The sequence below is a fragment of the Miniopterus natalensis genome, chromosome 2 (assembly GCF_054644295.1).
Source record: "Miniopterus natalensis isolate mMinNat1 chromosome 2, mMinNat1.hap1, whole genome shotgun sequence".
Taxonomy (NCBI): Eukaryota; Metazoa; Chordata; class Mammalia; order Chiroptera; family Miniopteridae; genus Miniopterus; species Miniopterus natalensis.
Genome location: NC_142082.1, coordinates 138,849,456 through 138,871,372, shown reverse-complemented (window position 1 = coordinate 138,871,372; position 21,917 = coordinate 138,849,456). Strand labels below are relative to the sequence as shown.

Genomic DNA, 21,917 nt, shown 5'->3' with positions numbered 1-21,917 from the left:
GCAGTCTGAACAAGAATGTTCAGGCAACACTGACTAAAGGGGAGTGTTAAGAGGTCAGAGGTGGATGGGGACAGGAGTCAGGAAAAGCCTGGGATTAAACCTGGGTGGTGGGGTGGTGGTGTAGGTAAATTTAATACAGGAAGTGGCAGTACCCTGAGATGAAAACCATTAGCTGCTATTAGTCTTACTGTTAGAATGATTAATGATTATGGAAGACGGAAGGTATGCTGCCCTCATGACAAGGTAGCAGTGCCTAAGCAGGATGTCTGTGTCTCTCTCACCCCCTCCCAGGCTACGATGCATGGTGAAGCAGCTGGAGAATGGGGAGGTCAACATTGAGGAGCTGAAGAAAAACCTGGAGTACACAGCCTCCCTGCTGGAGGCCGTCTACATAGATGAGACTCGGTGAGAGTGGTGACAGTGGGGATGCTGGGCAGCAGGGAGAGATCTGCCCACAGAGGCGGAAGATACCAGACAGTCACAGTAACCCAGGCACTGGGAGTCAGATGGCAAGCCGCGGATGGAGATGTGTGCCGGGGTCAGAGCAGGAAGGAAGAGTGAGAAGGGCAGAGAGGAAGAGCTCTAGGTAGAAATATCAGCAGACATAGAGGCAGAGGAACAGGCAGAGTTGTAGAGACAGAGGCAAACACGGGTGTCAAGGAGAGAAGGCTGTTAGCTTAAAGCTCATCTAGTCCCAGCCTTCTTCCCAGAGTGGAATGCCCCCTGTCGCAGACCTGCACGCCCAGTGTGGCAGTCACTGGTCTCATGTGGCTACTGGGGCTTGAAATGTGGCAACTGTGAATTGAGATGTGTGTGTATTTGTAAAATACATGCTGGATTTCCAAACAAGAATGCAAAATATCTCATCAATTATATATATATATAAATTAATTAAAAATACATTTTATATTAATTCCACATTGAAATGATAATATTTGGGGTATATTAGGTTAAAGAAAATTTATCTTTAAAGTGAATTTCACCTGTTTCTTTTTATCTTTTTAAAGTGGCTACTGGAAAATTTCAAGTTACTTATATGTGTCTTGCATTTTATTTCTGCTGGACAGAGCTGCTGGCCTTTAGCATCCCTGTCAGCTGGTATTCCAACATCTGCTTGAACACTTTCAGAGTTGGGATGCTCGCTAGCTCATATAGTGAACTGTTTTATGATTGGGGACATGAGATAGAGAAACAAATAAAAAGACATAGCAAGAGAAAGGCTCGGGAGGGTCAAAGCAGGGAGAGAGCCGGCCTGAGAGTTACTGAAGTGTGGGGTGTGGCTGGGCCCAGGGTCTGTAGGTTGTGGAAGCATTTCCTGTCTTTCCTCTGTGCCGCCCCTCTGGGGCCTCAGGCAAATCTTGGACACAGAGGATGAGCTTCAGGAGCTTCGGTCAGACGCCGTGCCTTCGGAGGTGCGGGACTGGCTGGCCTCCACCTTCACCCAGCAGACCCGGGCCAAAGGCCGCCGGGCAGAGGAGAAGCCCAAGTTCCGCAGCATCGTGCACGCCGTGCAGGCTGGCATCTTCGTGGAACGGTGAGGCGTGCCTCCCTCTGCCCTAGTCCTGTCCCCCCTTCCCAGTCCCCCTGGTCTCCCAGGCCTCACCTGTTCACCTGATCAGACCCCACTCTGCAGACCGTCATACCTCAGCCTCTTTTCGTTATTTTCCCTTAGGATGTTCCGGAGAACGTACACCTCTGTGGGTCCCACCTATTCCACTGCTGTCCTCAACTGTCTCAAGGTGATCCCCGGGTTTGCGGGAAAGAGGAAAAGATTGGGGAGGGGCAGGAGGAAATAGTCATTGGGATTTCCAGACTCTGTATGGGGTGATTTTTGCCTTCCCTTTTAACCGTTGATCCTCAAAACAACTTTTGCCCACTCCAGAAGCAAACTCCTGCCTTTTTTTCTGTGCAATACCGAGTGATATCTGGGAAGAAAGAAGTCCATTTGACCACCTCTTTGAGACAGGTTTCTTTTTTTAAAAAATATGTTTTTATTGATTTCAGAGAGAGGAAGGGAGAGGGAGAGAGAGAGAGACATCAAATGATGAGAGAGTTGCCATTGATCAGCTGCCTCCTGCATGCCCCCGACTGGGGATCGAGCCCACAACCCAGGCATGTGCCCTGACCAGGAATCAAACGGCGATCTCCTGGATCCTAGATCAATGCTCAACCACTGAACCACCCCCTGCCAGGCCACCACCTTTTGTTTACTTGCTTCCCAAGACCCTGTAATCATCCGGAAGTGCTCGTGGAAGTCTAACTGCAATCCTTGCTGCTGCTGGGATGCTCCCCTGGGAGCCTCCCTGCCTAGTCCATTGTTTCTTCACAGAACCTGGACCTCTGGTGCTTTGATGTCTTTTCCTTGAACCGGGCAGCGGATGACCACGCTCTGAGGACCATTGTTTTTGAGTTGCTGACTCGGCATAACCTCATCAGCCGCTTTAAGGTTCGGTAGCATCCTATTCCTGCCTTTGGGTATGATTCTCCACTCCCATCACTCCTGTTCTAGAAAATTCCCAACAAGCAGATTCCACAGGCTCCCTCACTTAGTCTCATCGTCAGGGGAGTCTCCTCATGCCCCCAGTCTAGCCTTTCTTGCATGTGTTGCAGTCCCAGCCTCTGATCTTTTTGTTTTGTTTATTTTTGTTTAAAATATTACAGATGTCCCTTTTTCTCCCCAATGACCCATTCCACCCTGTCTGGCTCCCCTCCCTGGTCTCTCTCCCTACCACTGTCTGTGTCCTTGGGTTGTGCACATATGCATATAAGTTCTTTGGTTAATCTCTCTCCCTCCACCCATCCGCCCTCCTCTGTCCCTCTGACATTTGTCAGTCTGATCCATGCTTTCATGTCATTGATTCAATTCTGTTCATCAGTTTATTAAGTTCTTTAGATTCCACATATAAGTGAGATCATGTGATGTTTGTCTTTCCCTGCCTGGCTTATTTCTCTTAGCATAATATTCTCCAGGTCCTTCCACACTGTCCCAAATGGTACGAGATCCTTCTTCTTTATAGCTGCATAGTATTCCATGGTGTAAATGTCTCACAGCTTTTTTATCCACTCATCTACTGATGGGCACTTGGGCTGTTTCCAGATTTTAGCTTATTTTGCTTCCTGAACTAAGATTCTAGGTCTGCAACTGTCTAGCCCAGGATTCTGTTCTCTCCCCTCTTGCTTCCCTCTAATTTGACCTCTTCAGGCTGGCTTGACATTCACCTCCTCATTTCAGCTGTCCTGCCTCCTGTCTGTGGACACCTGAGGCCTAGAGTCCAGATGCTGTCAGTCCTTTGGGACTAGAGTCTCCATGTGCTTGGGGGGAAGGGGAGGGAATAAAATTGCACCCCCCCTTGCGCTAGTTTCTGTCCAAGGAATTTTATGGAGAGGATCAGCTGTTGGCAGTGCTGGGTAGGACTGAATGAGGGGAGGGAGGGTGTGTGAACTCCATTTGCTCTTCAGGTTGGCTGGCCAGGAAGAATATAGGATTGAAGTCCTCTCCAGATCCTGTGCCAGGAGGGAATGTCTTGGGAATAGAGGATGGAAAAAACCATTTCCCCGTGGAAAAACCACGGTTGGAAGTAGAGGGTGAGGGAGCTTGAAGAATTGAAGTGGGGACTTGGGTTGGAGTGGGCAGTGGATGTTGGAGCTGAGGAAACCATGTGTTCTGAGTGGTCCATGGTGGGGGTGGGTCAGAGGAGTCCAGTTAGAAGGGCCCCTCCCAGAGGGCTTTGGAAGGTCACCTGCCACCCTATGCCTCCATTTCTCTGTAACAGACCACTGGTGCATGTCAGCCTTTCCTCTGCCCTGACTCCTCCTTTTTCACCTCCCAAGAGGGCTTCCAGATCTTTCCTGAGGTGCTCAGTTGGGATTTTCTTCAGTGCCTTCCTGAGACCTGTTCTGCAGTTTTATTTTCTTCCCTTCAATCCTGCTCAGAGAACAGCAGGGTCCTCTTTTTCCTGATTTTTCACAGCTCATGTTTCTCCAAACTGGTTCTCAGATATACTCCAGACAGTTTTTCTTAAACTCTGCTTCCTTACCTGGAAGGACTGGTTTTGGGGTGACTCTAAGAGTAATTGCATCAAGTTAGGATTGGCCCAGGCCCAGTCCGCCTTGCTCCAAGACAGAGAGAGGGGGTTGCTTATTGCTTTAGTGTTCATTCAAAGTAGAGCCCCCAGTAGGAGTCATCCTTCTTAAGCTCCACATTCCCTTCCAGGGCACTCAGCCCCTCCCTGCTCTCCCTTCCCTTCCCTTTCCTCCCCTCCCCCCCAAGGGACGCTATAGCAACGCAAAAGCAAGGGCAGTTGTCATGGAAACAGTCTTTTAAAATTCCCTGAATTTGGGGCACAGCCCTCCAGGGGTGGGGGTGGGGGTGGGGGACATTACGGTCTGATTGATGAGTGGCACATATGTGTCTCATCACTACCGCTCATCTCTACAGAAACTTCCCCAGGTCCTGACCCTCCCTCTCCTCCCAGCCTCAGGAGATCACCAGCCCTGCCCTCTAGGAGCCTTGAGCCTTTAAATGAGGCAGACATACCCCAAAGGCATATGCCGGACAGAGACAGAATTGACAGAAGTGGGAGTATCTGAGTGTATGGGAGTATCTAAGTGTGTGTGTGGGGGGGTTGCTTTTCAGAGGAGCGGTGATCCACCTCTGGCTGGAAGGGTCCTCTCCACATCGTGTTATCCTTTCTCCTCCTGAGCCCTTTTCCATGGTATTGGATTGGATTGGGGTGGGGTGGTTGAAAGGTAGGAGGGAAATCTTTCCTTTTTTAAAAAATCTCCAGGGAAATAATAATAATTATAGCTACTCTTCAGAGAGCACTTACTAAATGCTTTGTACTTATTTCATTAAATTCAAGGTAGGAGGTGGTATCTTCTTTCTGCAATTAAGTATCTGAGGCACAGGGAGGCACGTGACTTGCCCAAGGTCGCACAGCCAGCAGGTGGTAGAGCCAGGATGTGAGCCTAGGTTCACCAGACTGCTGAGCCAGTGCTCTCTCCCTGTGCCATGCTGCCTTCTAAAGAAAAACGGCATTGCTGACCTCAGGCCTGGGCCCCCTGCCATTCCTGCAGATCCTCCACGTATCTCCGTTTCCTCCCTCCTACTGCAGATTCCCACTGTGTTTTTGATGACTTTACTGGATGCTTTGGAGACAGGCTATGGGAAGTACAAGAACCCTTACCACAACCAGATCCACGCAGCTGATGTTACCCAGACAGTCCACTGCTTTTTGCTTCGCACAGGGATGGTGGTAGGTGCCCTGGAGGTCACTCTTCTGTGACTCAGGGTTTTGTGGCTCCGTAGCTGGGATGGCTAGACTGTACTCCCATTTCCCTTCTTCTCTCTTTGGTTCCTCTCCTTCGGCATCCCACAGTCTTCAGAGTCAAACTGGACTTGCTCTACATAATTCCTGGGTGGACCATAATTTCACAGGATGTGTGCTGGAATGCAGTGGGAATGTTGCAGATTGAGATGGAGGAGGGTCCTTGGCCATTCCAGAGCTGAGAAATCTGGCTGCATTAGCCCAAGAACTGGCCTTGGAGAATGGGAAGGATGGTGTGAGTGGTCTAGCCTGTATGTGGAGGTCTTTGGCATGACTGCACAGGGTTGGCCCCTCTCATCGTCTCTCTTTCTCCCAGCACTGCCTGTCAGAGATCGAGGTGTTGGCCATCATCTTTGCAGCAGCCATCCACGACTATGAACACACAGGCACTACCAACAGCTTCCACATCCAGACCAAGTGAGGGCTGGGGTGTGGCAAGGCAGGGGGGGCCAAGTGGAGATTGCCAGAATTTCCACTTACAGAGGGCTGAACCCGATGACCTTTGGCTTTGCAGGTCAGAATGTGCCATCCTGTACAATGACCGCTCAGTGCTGGAGAATCACCACATCAGCTCTGTTTTCCGAATGATGCAGGACGACGAGATGAACATTTTCATCAACCTCACCAAGGATGAGTTTGTGTGAGCAGAAGCCGGGAGTGGGACCCCCATCATCTCAGCCCTCTCTTTCTACTTCCAGGACCTCCTGCCAACAGTGCTGTGGGGCTGATCACTTTTCTGGTTCTGTTCATTCAGAGAGTTGCGGGCCCTGGTCATTGAGATGGTATTGGCCACAGACATGTCCTGTCATTTCCAGCAAGTGAAGTCCATGAAGACAGCCTTGCAGCAGCTGGAGAGGTGGCATTTGGTGGGGTGTGGCCAGGGCTAGGCCAGAGTGAGGGGTGTGTGAATTGGGGGGCATATGCATGAGTGATTGGCGTGCCAAGTCTTTACCTGGATGTGGAAGCTTTCCTGGCTCCAGATAGCTGAGTATATGTGCGTGTGTGTGTGTGAGTGTGAGTGTGACATGTGTGTGCAAATCACCCTGTGTTAATGTACAGCCCAGGCAGTTGGTGTACTGAGAGCACTTTGGGCTGGGAGTCTGCGATGGGCGTTTTCATCTCAGTTTGAGGACAGGCTTACTCTGGAATGCTGGGAAACTCATTCAACTCTTCTGGACTCATTCCCTTATTTGTGAAATGTGAAAATATATGCCTCCCTCAACAGCTTGTTACCAGTTTCTACTCTAAGAAGGCTATTGAGAGAGTCATATGAGGTTAAAGACAAAAACACAGAACAAAGGCCATAATTACATCTGATGTTGCTTAGAAGTGGGAGTATGTAAATGTGTGGGAGTATCTAAATGTGTGTAAGAGAGAACAGACTGTGTGTGTGTCCTGAGGTGTGTGTCAGTTTGTCTGTGTGGGGGAGAATGTGCAGTGTCAGACCATATCGTTGTTGGAAAATAATAAAATAGTAATAATAATAATTATAGATAACATCTACTGAGCACTTACTACGTGCCAGACACTCTTCTAAATACTCCTATGTTGTATGTCATTTAGTTCTCAGGACAGTTCTATGTGGTAGATTCTATTATTTCTACTAAGGATTAAGGAAAATGAAATATGACAAATTTAAGTAACTTCCTCTTTGTTGAACAACTAGTGTGTAATAAGTGTAGTGGGGATTGAACCCAGACCTCTGATTCTAAGAGCCTGGGCTGCTTGCTATGTGTGTGTGTATGTATCCTCAGAGGGTGTTTGAAGTTACCTGAGAGGACCTGAGAGAGGGCAGGTGATGGGAAGTTAGGAATGGTTCAGGCTTCCTTTTCCTTGCTCTTGCCATCTGCCTCGACCAGGATTGACAAGTCCAAGGCCCTATCTCTACTGCTCCATGCTGCAGACATCAGCCACCCAACCAAGCAGTGGTCAGTTCACAGCCGCTGGACCAAGGCTCTCATGGAAGAATTCTTCCGCCAGGTAGCATGGCATCTTTGCCCACCCCTGCCCAGGGGCCTTCTCCCCCTTGGTTTTCCATGTTTTCCACACTCCTACTCCAGATCTTCATTCAGCAACCTGCAGCTTCTGACTTGACCCCAAACCCGTGGGATAAAATGTCATCATCCTAAAAGCTGAACAATGGTTGATGACAGGTGCATCCCATTTGCATATCACTGATTTCCAGGTCACAGGCACAGAAATTCCTCTTTTCCCACAACAAACCCCTACCACCCCAGCTTCACCCTGGATCTGGTAGTCTGAGGTATCCTCTCCAGCTTTTCCCTGTCTTCTTCCCCAGGGTGACAAGGAGGCAGAGCTGGGTCTGCCCTTTTCCCCGCTGTGTGACCGTACTTCCACTCTCGTGGCACAGTCCCAGATTGGTGAGTATCCTTTCCGGCAGGGAGAGAGGATTACGAAGGGGAAAGAATGCTGTCCGGGCCTGGGCCAGGACTGCCCCAAGCAGCCAGCCCTCAAAACCAGTATTCCTATAGAGGCAAGCCTGTCATCTAGGGCATGGGGTCCTGGGTGGAAGGCCAGGGGGTGTGATGGCGGGGAGTTCTCTGGGGTCACAAAGACATCATCTCAAAGGCTGCCCCCATTGGGAACCTTTTAGCCTCAGGCTACTTTTACACTTAGAGAAGGGTCACAGCCGTGCCAGCCACATCCGCTGCCCAGCCCTCCAGGTGAGTCATCTTCATGGTGCTGTTCTCTTCACTGCAGGTTTCATCGACTTCATTGTGGAGCCCACATTCTCTGTGCTGACTGATGTGGCTGAGAAGAGTGTCCAGCCCCTGGTGGATGAAGACTCCAAGTCTAAAAGCCAGCCCAGGTGAGGATGACGGGAGCCGGGGCTCCTGGTTCTGGGCGAGAGAAGTTGGACGCACAGAGGGCCGACTCGCAGGGAGGAGGCACAACCATGGCAGGGGCCGTGGAGGAGACTGCCCTGAACGCGGGAGCCGCTCTGCTGTGTCACACACAGGGCAGGAGGATGGGGGCGTGGGACCAGAAGTGTGTGCTGCACCTGTGTTCCCTTCCCCCATATTTTTGTCTCTTCCATTAGCTCTGTCTTTATTGCCTTTCTGCTAATCTTGTTTTTATTTTCCTTCTAGTAAGAGGGAAAGTGTGGAGAGGGAGGGGTGAAATCTGGGAGCAGGAGGTCAGGGACTTGGTGGGTACCTAGCAGAGGGAAAAGGAGAGGGGGAAGAGGCTCCCTAGGCCGCCTCCTGGCCTTCCACCCCCTCCACACTGAGGGACTGAAGGCTGCTCTGGAATGGGCTGGGTCTCACCTCTGAAGTTGTGGGGGGACCCTGCTTCTAGCTTCCAGTGGCGCCAGCCTTCTCTGGATGTGGAAGTTGGAGACCCCAACCCTGATGTGATCAGCTTCCGCTCCACCTGGACCAAATACATTCAGGAGAACAAGCAGAAATGGAAGGAACAGGCAGCAAGTGGTGAGTACCACTGTGGCGGATGAAGCTGGGGGAAGACAGTGGCTAAAGGAGTAGTAGCAGGTCCATTTTCCTTAAGCCCCTGGAGCAGCCCTTTGACTCCTAGGGTTGGGAATGGAGCTGATCAGATTAAAGTTAGATCGCAGGAAAGACTGACCAGCTAGCTAATTGGCCTCGACTGTTCTAGAATGAGGACTGGAGAGAGGACAGGGACAGCCATATTCCACAACCCAAGGGGCCCTGTGCACACTGTGGTCTGTGAATGGTGCCCCTGGAGATTTGAGCCACCTGGTGGCCCTGACTGGTAAGGCCCTTCCTTTAGATGGGAGTTGAGGGTTGTAATCAGCGAGGCTGGAGAGGCTCTCCCCAAGTGGGCAGATGTTGACTGTAGCTCAGCTTGAAGGCAGGAGGATGCAAGAGAATCCTTTACTTTTCTCCACATACTCCTTGGGTTCTGGGGAAAACTATTTCTTGGTCTGGTCCCAGCTTCCTTCATGCCCCTCTGCAGGCATCACCAACCAGATGTCCATTGATGAGCTGTCCCCCTGTGAGGAGGAAGCCCCACCCTCCCCTGCCGAAGATGAACACAACCAGAATGGGAATCTGGACTAGCCTGGGGCTGGCCCAGGTGAGCCTGTCACGGTGGAGCGGGGAGGTCTTGATGTTGGGCAGGGAGTAGGGAGAGCTGGGTGTCCAACACGGCATTTTGAAGAGTCGTCCCTGGGGTTCAGTGGATGTGTTCTCCCTCCCTCCTTCCAGGCAGGAAAGTGGAGGAAGTGAACACATAGAATTGAGTCAGGGCATGAGTGGGAAGCAAGGAAACCCTTCCAGTTCTTCTGTCCCAGTCCCTGCAGTCAGAAAGCAGGCAGCTCTTCAGGGCAGGGTGCGGCCTGAGCAAGGCTACAGCCATCCTGTGTAGCACCTTCGTGAGGGTTCGGGAAAAGGAACCAGCCCAGGGCACAAGGCTCTGTGAGGTCAGTTGGGCAGCTCACATGACCTCAGCTGCAGCTCCTGCGCACACCTTGGCTGGGTACCCTTCTGCAGGGTATTCTTTACACAACTATATGTGGAACTGAGTGGGGATCTGGGTGGGACTTGGAGAAGGCAAGTGAGGCTGGAGATAAAGGCAAAGATCCGAGCACTAAGACTTCTCCTTCTTTCCTCAGGTCCTCATTGAGTCCCAAGTGTTCGATGTCATCAGCACCATCCATCGGGACTGGCTCCCCCAACTGCTCCAAGGGAGCAGGGAGGTCGAGAAACAGACAACCCACCCAAAGGCCAAATGCCAAGATTGTGGGGTTGGGGGAAGGGCCCCTCCCCACCGGACACCCATTGGGCTGCACTTTAATCTCCCGGCAGCAAGACTGGGGAACTTCAGGCTCCCAATGGTCACTGTGGCCATCCCCCTGCCTCTGAACTCCCCGCCATGGCCAGATGGCTGTCTGGGAAAGGGGAGCTTCCTGCAGGCTTCCCAGGGCCTGGGGGGAGGGTCAGAGATGCCAGCCCCCTGAGCCCTCCCCTACCCTTTTAGACTCCAAGTTTCTAAGCAATACATTTTGGGGGTTCCCTCAGCCCCCACCCCAGATCTTAGCTGGAAGGTCTGGGTCCCCCTTTTCCTCCCCTGAGAGGGGCTGGAATAGGTTAGAAAGCTGGGGGGTTTCAGAGCCCTACGTATGGGGAGGGGAGTGGGCTCCTTCAGGGCATGATATCTTTCTAGGGCCTGGGAATGGGGGGACAGCCTCTTTATCCCAGATCTGCATTGCTTCAGCCACATCCCCAGCTCGACCCCTTGCAGTCTTCCCTCTCTCCCATTCTGTAATGGTAACTGGAGGACTAGGGACTGAGGTTTTTCCTGGGGTCCTCAAGAGCTTGGGACTGGTCTGGACATGTCACCTGCCCTGGCTGATGCCTGAGCCCTTTGCCTACTTCCTTTCCCCTGGGGCTGGGCGGCTTCCATCCGACCAATGTCTGTAAAGTGCTTTGAGTCTTCCCAGCAAAGCACCTTTAGAATGCATCTTATGGGCACAGGCAGGAGAGACTAGCTGGGTCATGGGGGGGTATAATCCAGTAATGCTGGGTTACCAACAGAGGATCCCTCCCCTCTTGCCCCTTCCAGCACTGGCCCAGCTGCAGGCACCAAGAGGCCTCCTCTGGACAAGTGGGCAGCGGTGGGTGGAAGGCAGGTGGGGAGGGGCTCAGGGCTGCTGCTGTCATGTCCTCTAAAGAGAGCCCACCAAAGCCCTGCCCCTTCCTCTCCTCAGGCTCCTCTTGCCCCACCTTGTCCCAGGAAAGGCCCAAGTCCAGGTGACTGTCCTCCTCCTTTCTTGTAAATACCAACCATGCATTTGTACAGTGGTCCGTCTGTTTGTGTGAAGTCCATATCCATGGTCTGTCTCTTAGACCTGCCACCTTGCCACCTGTCCCTCCTACCCCACCTGGAGTGGGGCAGAGACGCATGTGACTCACCCCTGCCCTTGGCCTCCCAGAACCCTCTATAGTCAGAGATCAATAAAGGAGGGAGACCAGGCGTGGCTGTGTTTGGTGTTCATTGGGTGGAAGTCCACTGAGTATCTTCACATACACTCTCTTTTAAGCTTGATAAAGCCCCAGTGTGGTCGGTGCTCTCCCTGTTATAGATATAGGGGGCAAGCTGAGGCCCAGAGAGCTGAGGTCTTGCCTGAGGACACCAGTAGGGAGGGCAGAAGTGTAAGGGGGACCTTATACTTCTGAGGTTCTTTTCTCTCCATCAAACTGCTTAAGTAGGAGGGGCAAATTTTGCCTTCCTTTCTTCCCTCTCCCCCCCACTACCTGGAAAAACTGAAAGTAGGGAGCAGAAGAGGCCTGGCTATGGGGTCTGAGGAAGTTTCTTCACCTATGCTTAGCTTTTGTCTTTTTCCTGGCCCCTTGGTGTCTAGGACAAGGAGAGGTAACCTTCCCAGTTCCCAGCAAGGGTCTCTTATTGTTTTTTCAGTACATCTTTGCTAATGGGTTGGAACGGGGTGGTGTTCTCTTCACAGATGGAGGAGGAAACACATCCTGAAGTTTGGGAGGCAAGGAGGCATTCACACAACACAACACCCAGTCTTTCCCATGGGCCCTGCCAGGCTGCAGTTCTCCCTTGTGTCCAGTAGATGGTGCTCACAGCAAAGTCACAGTGGGACCAGCCTCAGAGCTCCAAGTTATGCAGCTGCAGGGCAGCCCTGCCAGGTGGTGATATCTTTTCTTAATAGGAAAAGACAACCTGGGCCATTCTTTCTTCTTGGTACCCTGGAAGTTAGTCCTCCCATCTATCTGACTCCCATTTCTCTTCCCACAGCAAGTAAGGACAGGGTTGGAGAAGAACCCCCTTCTCAATTCTCTTGCCCAGAGGGAGCTGAGCACAAGGTCAGGGGCTGTAGAAAGGGCAAGACAAGAGGGGAGAGAGAAAAGATTCTCCAAGTCAGGAAAGAAGGAAAATGCCAAGGACCTAACACCAAATTTATCACTTTTTAAAAACAAGAGATTTTCCCCAAAAGTGAAGAAATAAGAAACAAATCCAGTGTCCACACACTCCCAACTGCAGTCTTGTATCCAGGATATCTCCTTCACTCAGACCTGCTGCGGGGAAAGAGGGCAGAAAGAGAGGGTGAGTGAACAGCCAGAGGGCATGCTGTCCCCTCCCCAGCTGGTCTGCCCAACCATCCCATTAGTCAAGCAGCTAACTTCTGATGTCTGATACCAGTTCCTGTCCCTTGTCCAATCGACATGGGGGGTGGGGGTGGGGGGGGGGGGATGGAGACTGTCAAATTGAAGCTCACAAGGTTACTTCATTAATGCCTTCACTCCAGGCAGGGCCACTGCTCATCCAGCCTGGATAGGTGGGGATCTCCTTTTGGGTTCCAAATGCCCTTTATCAGAAAACCCATGGTCTATTTCCATCACCTCTTCCAGGAGCCAGAAGTCCTAACTCAGAGTCTAACCTCAATCCCTGCTACTGCAGATTCTCCTTTGTCCATCCTCTTGTCATAGAGAATAACTCTTCAGAGACTAAAGCTGGTGCTTTTCCCCCTTCCCTAAGTCCAGATCTTAGCCCTCGCCTTTATCCACACAGCCTGCTCTCCTGTAGACCTGCAGCCTTACCGAGTTGGCTCCCTGGGAATCCAGTGGCGGTATACGGGCTGAGGGTTCCTCTGTGCTAGGTTTCTCACTGCTCCTCTCCTGAGTTTTTGGGGTGGATTCTGAAGGCTCTAAGGAGGGAAAATGGGGGGTGGGAGGAGAGGTGGTATTCATCAGGGCTTGTAGAGAGGGCAGTGCTGCTGCTCACCCCACCCCATACTCCAATGACCCCTGAGAGGATCCAAGACCTGGGGCAATTGGGCAAGACCAATGGGGTTTTCTCTGATCATAATTCCTACTAGAGAATCACTACATTAAAATTTTTTTTTTCTGTAATCAGAAATCGAAAAAAACACACCCTCCAACGAAAGTTTTCAAATTTGGGTACAATTTCAATGTGTGGCTAAATCTGACCTGAACTGATATGAAGCTACTTATAGTCTATTTATCCCACTTAGGGGGACAGTTCATCTCACTGTAGAAATAGCAATGTGTTTGATTACAGGGTGCACTGCTGGGGGTGTGATGTAATATACAGTGTACATACTGTATCGCCATAAAATTGGAAAAATTCTGACTTCTGGAATAATTGGGATAAGGGACTATGGAGATGTATTAACAACACCTCTAGCAGTTTCCATTTATTATATGCTTTGTATGTATCAGCTACTGGGAAGTTTCACTTAATTTTCACAAACAACCCAGTGAAGTGGGCACCATCATTACCACTTTGTAGACTGAGGTAAGTAAGTTGCTCAAGGCCTCTGAGCTGGGAAAAAGGCAGAGCCAGGATTCTAGCCTGTGAGTGCTGTTCCCATTCTGCTGGGCTCCCCCCATACGACCACTACTGGGAGCTCTGAAGGCCAGTTGGGAGGGGCTGGGATCATTCAGTCAGGAAAAGTGAAAAGATGCAAATACACGCACTAGGTGCAGATATAGCCATATTCTGAAGACAGTTTCTGGCTGCTACAAGACCCCTCCCCACAAAGGCAAAGCTGGCCTCCTCCCAGGCTGGTCCCTCCCCAGCCTGGTCCCTCCGCAGCTTGCAGCTTGGACGTACTTTGTGCTTTCCCAGAGGTGCTCAGCCTTGACTCCGCTTCTGTGTCTGTGGCCCCAGGTGGGCAGGTCTCCTGGGTCCCTGTGCTCTCAGCGGCTCCCTCAGGCTCCTCTCCCTGCTGCTGTTGCCCCAGGTGATGTTCAACCATCATCTGGAGCTCTAGGGGTACAGAGAAAGGGAGAGAACATTGAACATGACTGCCCAGAGCCTCCTCTGCGGACCCTTAACTTCAACAGCCCCACTAAATGGCCATCACACACTGCCAGTGTGGTTTGACTTTCCCATCCCCTGAGATCTGAACAAGGAGGGACATTTGCCAGGCAATTAGGAGGGACTAGAGCTGGACAATAAAACGTATTTCCTTCAAAGGTAGGAAAGGTGCCCTGGCCAGTGTGGCTCGGTTGGTTGAGCATTATTCCATGTACTAAAGGGTCGCCAGTTTGATTCCAGGTCAGGCACATACCCGTTACGGGTTCAATTCTTGGTCGGGATGCATAGAGGAGGCAACCGATCAGGCAACCAATAGATGTTTCTCTCCCTCTCCCTTCCTCTCTTAAATCAACAAAAACATATATATTTTTAAAAAGGTAAGAAGGGTGTAGGGAAGAGCCTTTAAGAACAAAAGATCCTCCTAACTTGCTGGGATACTTGGTCTCCCTTGGGAGCAGGAGAAAAGACTCAAATTAGAGTCAAGAAATATTTGAAATCAAAGCAGCATGGTCCTGGCATAAAAAGAGACACATAGGCCATGGAACAGAATAGAGAGCCCAGAAATAAACTCACTTCTATATGGTCAATTAATCTATGACAAAGGAGGCAAGAACATACAGCGGGGTAAAGACAGTCTATTCAATAAATGGTGTTGGGAAAACTGGACAGACACATGCAAAAAAACAAAACTAGATCACCTTCTTTCACCATATAAAAGAATAAACTCAAAATGGATTAAAGACTTAAATGTAAGACCCAAAACCATAAAACTAGAAGAAAACATAGGTAGTAAACTCTCTGACATTGCTCTTAGTAATATTTTTTCTGATATATCTCCTCTGGCAAGAGAAACAAAAGAAAAAAATAAACAAATGGGACTACATCAAACTAAAAGTTTTTGCACAGTGGAGGAAGCCATCAACAAAATGAAAAGACAACCTACTGAATGGGAGAAGATATTCTCCAATGATATATACAATAAGGGGTCACTATCCAACATTTATAAAGAATTCATACAACTAAACACCAAAAACAACCCCCAAACAATACAATTAAAAAATGGGCAGAGGACCTGAATAGACACTTCACCAAAAAGGACATACAGGTGGGCAATAGACCCATGAAAAGATGTTAAATGCCACTAATCATCAGAAAAATGCAAATTAAAACCACAGTGAGATATCACCTCACACCTGTCAAAGTGGCTATGATCAATAAACCCACCAACGACGAGTGTTGGGGAGGATGTGGGGAAAAGGGCACCCTCCTGCACAGCTGGTGGGAGTGCAGACTGGTGCAGCCACCATGGAAAACAGTAGGGAGGGTCCTCAAAAAGTTAAATATGAAACTGCCTATGGCCTGGAGATTTCACTTCTGGGTATTGATCTGAAGAAATCCAAAATACTAATTTGAAAAGATATATGCACCCCTTTGTTGACTGCAGCATTATTTACAATAGCCAAGATATGGAAGCAATTTAAGTGCCCAGCAATAGATGATTGGATAAAGAAGGTGTGTTACATATATATACACTGGAATATTACTTGGCCATAAAAACGGATGAAATCTTACCATTATTATGCTAAGTGAAATAAGTCAGACAGATAAAGACAAATAGCACAAGATTTCACTTATACATGGAACCTAAAGAACAAAAGAAATAAACAAACAAACAAAATAGAAACATACTTATAGACACAGAGAACAAACTGATGGTTGCCAGATAGAGGACGTTTGGGGGCTGGATGAAAAATGTGAAGGGGTCGAGAAGGACAATTTGGTAGTTACAAAATAGTCATGGGAAAGTAAAATACAGCACAGGGAACATAGTCAATAACATTGTAATAACTATGCATGGTGCCAGGTGGGTACTGGACTTATGGGGGGGTCACTTCGTAAATTATATACACGTTTAACCACTATGCTGTATACCTGAAACCAATATAAAATAATATTGAATGTCAACTGTAATTAAAAAAAAAAATTTGAGTCCTAGCCAATTTGGCTCAGTTGTTAGAGAGTCAGCCCTTGGACTGAAGGGTCTCAGGTTTGATTCTGGCCGAGGGGACGTATTTCAGTTGCAGGCTCGGCCCAGGTCAGCGCATGTGGGAGACAACCAGTTGATGTCTCTCTCTCAAATCCACCTGTCTCTCTCTCCCTCCCTGAAAAGCAATGGAAAAGATATCCTCGAGTGAGGATTTAAAACAAAAAAAATTGAGTAACTTCTATGCGCTGCGCACTATGCTGGGTGAGTTCACATATTTTCTTTAACTTAACTGCCCTAGCGAGGTAGTATTCGGGGCTCAGTAGGTTAGGAAGGTTCTCCAAGGCTGCTCAGCTACCCCACTGTAATAATGACAGACTTAATGACTTCTCAAGGATTCCTTTCAAAGGGGCATTAGGTCAACTGTACAGCCTCAGGCACAGAGGGGAAGAAAGAGATGGGGGAGGAGGGTGGGTGGAGGTATATGGGGGATAAATGGTGATGGAAAAAAGAAAATAAAATAAAGGGGGAAAAATAAAATTGCGAAAAAAAGAGAAAGATGGGAAGGATCTTCCAAACCTTTCATTGTAGGTGTGGTCCTCGTCACCTTCTTCCGTTGCCGTGGAGACATGGACAAAGTGGACTGTGAAGGACAGAACACAGGTGAGTGCCAGCCGGCTCACTTGCCTCCTCTGCCTCGCCATGCTTTTGGATTGCAGTTGGGGGTAGGTGTGGACTTCGGAAAGTGGGGGAAGGAAATTCCTGCTTCTCCAGCCCCCACAATGGTGAGCAAGGAGACTATGTGTTGGACATTCTGGGGGATGTGTGTATGTCCACTGCACATTTGGGGTGTGCAGGGAAGAGGGAGTCAAAGGCTCTGCAGGTGGAGGGTTCTGAGGAATAATCCCCTAATGAGTCAGTGGGTTTCCTGGGCTCGGCTGAATGGAGGGGTCAGCTCACCTTGAGAAGGGGGTTAGGGATCCGGTCTTCATCTATCTCTGAGGGGAACAGGGAAAGGAGAAAGTGATGAGGCTGGGAAACCCAGGGGGTCCCCACAGAGCTAACTTCCAAGGAGAGGAGCCTCTGCAGTCACCTCCTTCCTGATGTGTCCCTCACATCTGCCCTTAAGAAGTCAGTCCTGGTGGCTGCCCCAGGCCTACTCCCTCCAGCTTCCTCCTGCTCTCAAGGCTGGCTTTACCCCTGCATCTAATCCTGTCCTTGACCCTACAGGTTTATGTGTCTACATCCTTGCCTCAGACCTGGAGGTTCCAGGATTTGTGGTCCCTTTGCTCTTTTCCTCCCTCTGAAGTATCCATATCTCTTTCTCCTTCTATCCATCTCCCCTACCCCAGGTCTAGAACTGAACCCTGCATAGGAGGGAACATCGGAAAAGGAATAGCAAACGTATCCTGTGCAGGGGCCAAGAAGGTACAATCATTCTCCTAGCTGGAGGAGAGCTGGAGACTCAGGCATCCTGAACTCCCTGCTAGCTTATAAGCATGACCACCTCTCTTCTACTCTCCCATCAAGCTCCCCATGACATTCCCTGAGACCTTGCTCTCTCCCCAGACCTTGATGGGGACACTGGTGACCAGAATGCCAGCTGCGCCCTGAGCTTTTTCTAACCTTCCCTCTCCCCTCTGGGGGCTGTGGAGATAGCTGCTGGAGGCGGTCCCTCCCCCTCACAGCTGTCACTGCCTCCAGGGGTGGGGCAGCAGCCTCTCAGTTGCTGGAGAAACCTGGAAGCTGTTGCGAAGCAACCAGCACTCAGTTGACCACCGCAATTCCTGAGGGGCTTAGGAACCAGGTGGTCTCCCTGCCCTTCCTAGCACTGCTCTGCCTGCCCAGAGCAAAGGAAATCCTCCTGCTAATCCAGCCACCACTTTTCTGCTTCCAGGGTTGAAGAGATCTCTGATTTCTCAGATCTGCCCTTCTATCGAGCACCCACCTTCTCTCACCGACCCAGCTGCCTTCAGCAGCCCCCATTCCTGGGTTTACCTGGGGATGACTGGTCACTGGTCAGCACAAGGGTGGCAGGGGTGGGCCGACGCCTCCGAATCTGAAGGAAGAGGTCAAGTACAAGGCATCAAAGCCCCACCCAACCACTCAGCAACATAATCCAGGTCAGCCAGTTAGCATACCTAAAAAAATGTCATGTTACCCCGAACCTGCTGTCCCAGGGTGGACTTTCTTGGGTCCATCCCTCTCCCCTGGGGACCCAAAAGACCACGCCCACTTTCTGCATCCCCTATCCCCTTTCTGTCTCTGCATCCCCCCAGTCCTGGCCCTTCCTCCCCATCTCAGCAGTTATATCTGCTCCAATGCATCGATCTCTGGCCTGCTGTCCTTCCGTCCATCCTGGATCAATGGTCAGAAATAACCATAGAGGTACAAGGCTCTTCCCTCAGTCTCCCAGCCCACCCCTCAAACAGACATTAACCCTTTGTGGACCAGCACCTGAAGAGAGCACCCCTCCATCCCCACCCAGCTTGGGGGAGGACAGCACAGAAAAGGTAGGTCTGAATGTGCATTCCCCTGGCCTGTGCCCCTCACTCCCTAATGTTCTCCCTATCCTTGGATACTCTGCCTTTCTAATTTGTCAGGAAATATGGTTTGTGAAAATCCTTGTCACGGTAACTATAAATGAGGAGGAGTCCTAGGCAGGACCCTGGTCAGAACCTACAGTTTAGCTGAAAAATCTTATCCTAGGCTCAGGATCCCATTCTAAGAAATTAACATGTAAAGAGCCGATTGCTGGGCTTCTGAATCCCCTTTCCCATTGCTGTTCTTTTGTCTTGCTGCCAATAAAGTTGATTGTTGTTGAAGATGGTCCAAGGACTATTGGGACATGTAGTTTTTTCCTTTTCTCTGGAGGGGTTAGGGGCTTGGAAGTGAGGGAAAAGGTGGGGTTGGAGTCCCTGTAGACTCCAACAGGGACTCCAACAGGGCAGCAGAAGGGAGGGAAGGTTAATGGGACCAGGAAAGAGGCTAAAATTATTCAGGACTAACAGGAGTAGGGTGAGGACACTGAATGATCAAATTCCTATCTGTGTGTCCATTATTTAGTATCATTACCATTGGGGGTAAAGTGGTAAGATGCCTGCCCTTCTCTATGCCCAGAAAATGGGTACCAGCCATAGTAAGAGGGTCAGTATCAGTCTGAGAGGCTGACTCTCCCCAGAGAAGAGATGGGATCCATGGAATGGGAGTATGTAGAGGTAGGGCATGTTTCTCAGGAGAACCCAGCAGCACCTGTTTCTGGTGTAATTTCAAGGTCCTTGGCACTAGCAGTCCTGTGTGTGTGTGCATGTGTGTGTGCATGGGTACATGCATGCATTGCACAAACATTAGCTGAGTCCGACTCTAGCTATTTCTGGTGCAAATGTGCTGGGTGCCAGCAGGCAGGCGTGTGTGCCTCATATATGTGGGTGGGGGCCATCCTTCTCCTGGGAGGGCACTCCTCTCCCTTTCCTGCTCTGGGGGAGGGGCCTGGCTGTAAAAGAGACAGGGAGAAGGTAGGGTGTGGATTAGTGGGAGTTGGGAGCCTGAGAAGGAGACTCCAAGTATGACAGAAAAGGCCTTTGAAAGGGCAGCAGGGCTCTGTGATCTTGCACAGATCCCTTCCTTAGCCAATTTCCTTGCCTTGGACAGATTTCTAAGCACTCAGTGTCCTTGAGAATTGTGAGGGAATGAAGTCAGACTTCCCAAAGCACCTCCCGGACACCTGAACCATGCTTTTTTCTCTTTCTTGCACTTATCCCAAATCCTAGCTCTCAAGGACACCTGGTGTCTTTGCCTCTGATTTATTTCCAAACCAGTCATGCCAAGGACCTGGTAGTTCTGGGCACCCCCCATCCCCTGCCACCCTGTGCTCCCTAATTCAGATCTTTTGAGGGTTTTTTACCCTCCCTTGTCAATCTGGGTTAGGAGCTCCTGCCAAACCTGGAGCTTTTTGCCTACACACTTGGGTAACACAGCAGGAGGGGTTGAGGTTAGACTGCAGGTAAGATTTCAGGCTTGGCAGACAGGTTTCTGAAGACTAGAGAAAAGCAGGCTCAAGTCCCAGCTCTCTTTTTTCCCTCTGACTCCTTGGCACTGCCTTATCCCTCTCCCGTGTCCCTAGACCCCTGAACCAGGGTGCGCCCCCCCTCCCCTACCAACACACACCTACACCTGCCTCCTCTAACACCAAACAGATGCAGGTGTCAGGTAGTGATACCTGTTTGTGCCAACAGGAGGCATATCCGCTTGAAACCTCACTCCTAACCCCCACATTCCACACTCTCCAGCGCTTTATTCCTGAGTCAGAGGTTATCTTTGCCAGTCCCCTGCCTGCAGGCATAATAACCTTTCCCTGACCCCAGGGAAAGCGCCCCATGCTCCAGGCTCTCCACCCTCCTCATTCTCAGGAGCTCTGAGGTCTCACCACAGTCCCTCTACTGTCCCACCTCAGAGGTCTGGAGATGTGGCTCCCCAGGCCAGGGAGAGGATGAGACCAGGTACCTAACCCCTGCCCACACTTGGGAAGCTGAAGTTATAGGGAGAGAGTGTGTGCCTTCCTGTTCCCTTCCCATCCAGACCTCGTTCTACCAACCAGATAGATCAACAGAAAGGAGACTCTCAGCCCATCCTGAGAGGTCAATGTTTTTTCAGGTGGGGAGGCCCAGCAGAGCCCTGGTGGCGTGGGGTTGGGGGGAAGTAGAGAACTGACCTTGTGGGAAGAGGGATGCCCAGGCAAATGGACAGAGAACACAAAAGAGATGGAGAAATGAGCAAATGAGCAAATATTTGGCGAACAGTCTGTAGAGGTGACCAAGGGTGGTCACCTCTCCACTGAGACATACACTTGCTCACACACTCTCATAGGCTGCTGCCGCCTCTGCCAGGCTGCTCTGAGCTAAAAATAGGCCAGGCCAGGAGGCTGGGCTGGGCCCTGGACTCCCACCCCTTCAGCCAAGGCCAGCACAGTGCTTCTCCCCTGCCTATCGCTCAACTTGAACCCCAATCCGTCGAAAGCCCCTGCCTGTGGCTTCCCATGTGCCATTCTCTCCATGCCACCCCCACTCCCCGCTCCAAAGGGCGGTAGTTGGGAAAAATGGCCCACGTGTCCAGACTTGCAGAAAGGGGAGCCCCAGCCTGCAGACAGGACCACCCCTCCCCAAAGCCCCGGCCCTCTCAGTGTTCCCCAGCCCCTTCTTGTTCTCACTCTCTGGGATCCGGCAGGGTCGCCCCTAGTTAGGAGAGGACTGGGCGGGCTATTTCTCTTCTTTCCATTCCTATGGCACCAGGTTCCCCCCATTACTACCCTCTCCCCTCACCCCTCCCGCGCTGCTGCGGTTACCCTTCTGCGTACCCCCCCCTCCCCCCAGCTCAGAAACTCTGGCGGGGTTGACCGGGAGCAGGACGCCAGGCGGGCGAAGGCGGGAGGGGTCGGTCCTCTGGCACCCCCTCCCCCAGGGCTGGGGAGGCAGGGAGCGACTCTCGAGGGGACAGGCGTCCAGGGGCGGCGCTCGTCCTTCAGTCCATCTTGAAGAAGCCAGGATAGGGACGGGTGGCTCCGACGGTGGGGGAGGGGACAGAAGCCCCCAAACTGAGCGCATCCGCCCTTAGAGGCGCACCGCCAAGGGAAGACCACGCGGGTACCTCGGTCTTACAGTGCAGGGGTCCCTCGTCCTTGGCTGGGCGAGTCCCCCGCCGCCCTCCCTGCTCCGCACCTGCTCGGCCGCCTCCGGGTCAAGGTGCGGCTCCAGCAGCGGGACGGTGAACTGGATCTTCCGCGGGCTGTTGTCCGGCTCCAT

At 50.9% G+C, this 21,917-nt stretch overlaps 2 protein-coding genes across 3 annotated transcripts in view; one reads left to right on the top strand and one right to left on the bottom strand.

Moving 5' to 3' along the window:
• PDE1B (phosphodiesterase 1B) overlaps positions 1–11,300 on the top strand; it is a 27,269-nt gene extending 15,969 nt beyond the window's left edge. For both annotated transcript variants that reach the window (XM_016218012.2, XM_016218013.2), the window contains 14 exons: positions 292–405; positions 1,352–1,534; positions 1,673–1,739; positions 2,330–2,446; positions 5,115–5,255; positions 5,644–5,744; positions 5,842–5,967; positions 6,082–6,183; positions 7,187–7,307; positions 7,627–7,708; positions 8,049–8,157; positions 8,646–8,776; positions 9,282–9,401; positions 9,940–11,300. In XM_016218012.2, the coding sequence (XP_016073498.1) occupies positions 292–405; positions 1,352–1,534; positions 1,673–1,739; positions 2,330–2,446; positions 5,115–5,255; positions 5,644–5,744; positions 5,842–5,967; positions 6,082–6,183; positions 7,187–7,307; positions 7,627–7,708; positions 8,049–8,157; positions 8,646–8,776; positions 9,282–9,385 (1,498 nt within the window). In that variant the 3' untranslated portion in view covers positions 9,386–9,401; positions 9,940–11,300. The remainder of the gene's footprint in view (positions 1–291; positions 406–1,351; positions 1,535–1,672; positions 1,740–2,329; positions 2,447–5,114; positions 5,256–5,643; positions 5,745–5,841; positions 5,968–6,081; positions 6,184–7,186; positions 7,308–7,626; positions 7,709–8,048; positions 8,158–8,645; positions 8,777–9,281; positions 9,402–9,939) is intronic.
• Positions 11,263–21,917, bottom strand: PPP1R1A (protein phosphatase 1 regulatory inhibitor subunit 1A). The gene is made up of 7 exons (XM_016218014.2): positions 21,834–21,917; positions 18,118–18,178; positions 17,080–17,117; positions 16,699–16,762; positions 13,929–14,084; positions 12,893–12,999; positions 11,263–12,370 (listed from the first exon to the last, which is right to left on the bottom strand). The coding sequence occupies exons 1-7, from the start codon at positions 21,915–21,917 to the stop codon at positions 12,362–12,364; spliced, it is 519 nt and encodes a 172-aa protein (XP_016073500.2). The 3' UTR covers positions 11,263–12,361.

What these genes read in the sequence shown, in the direction of transcription:
- PPP1R1A (XM_016218014.2), bottom strand. Translation starts at nt 21,917, where the DNA reads ATGGAGCCGGACAACAGCCCGCGGAAGATCCAGTTCACCGTCCCGCTG. An exon ending in ACCCGGAGGCGGCCGAGCAG is followed by an intron (nt 18,179 to 21,833) that starts GTGCGGAGCAGG and finishes CTCTTCCTTCAG; the next exon opens with ATTCGGAGGCGTCGGCCCAC. An exon ending in CAGTGACCAGTCATCCCCAG is followed by an intron (nt 17,118 to 18,117) that starts GTAAACCCAGGA and finishes TGTTCCCCTCAG; the next exon opens with AGATAGATGAAGACCGGATC.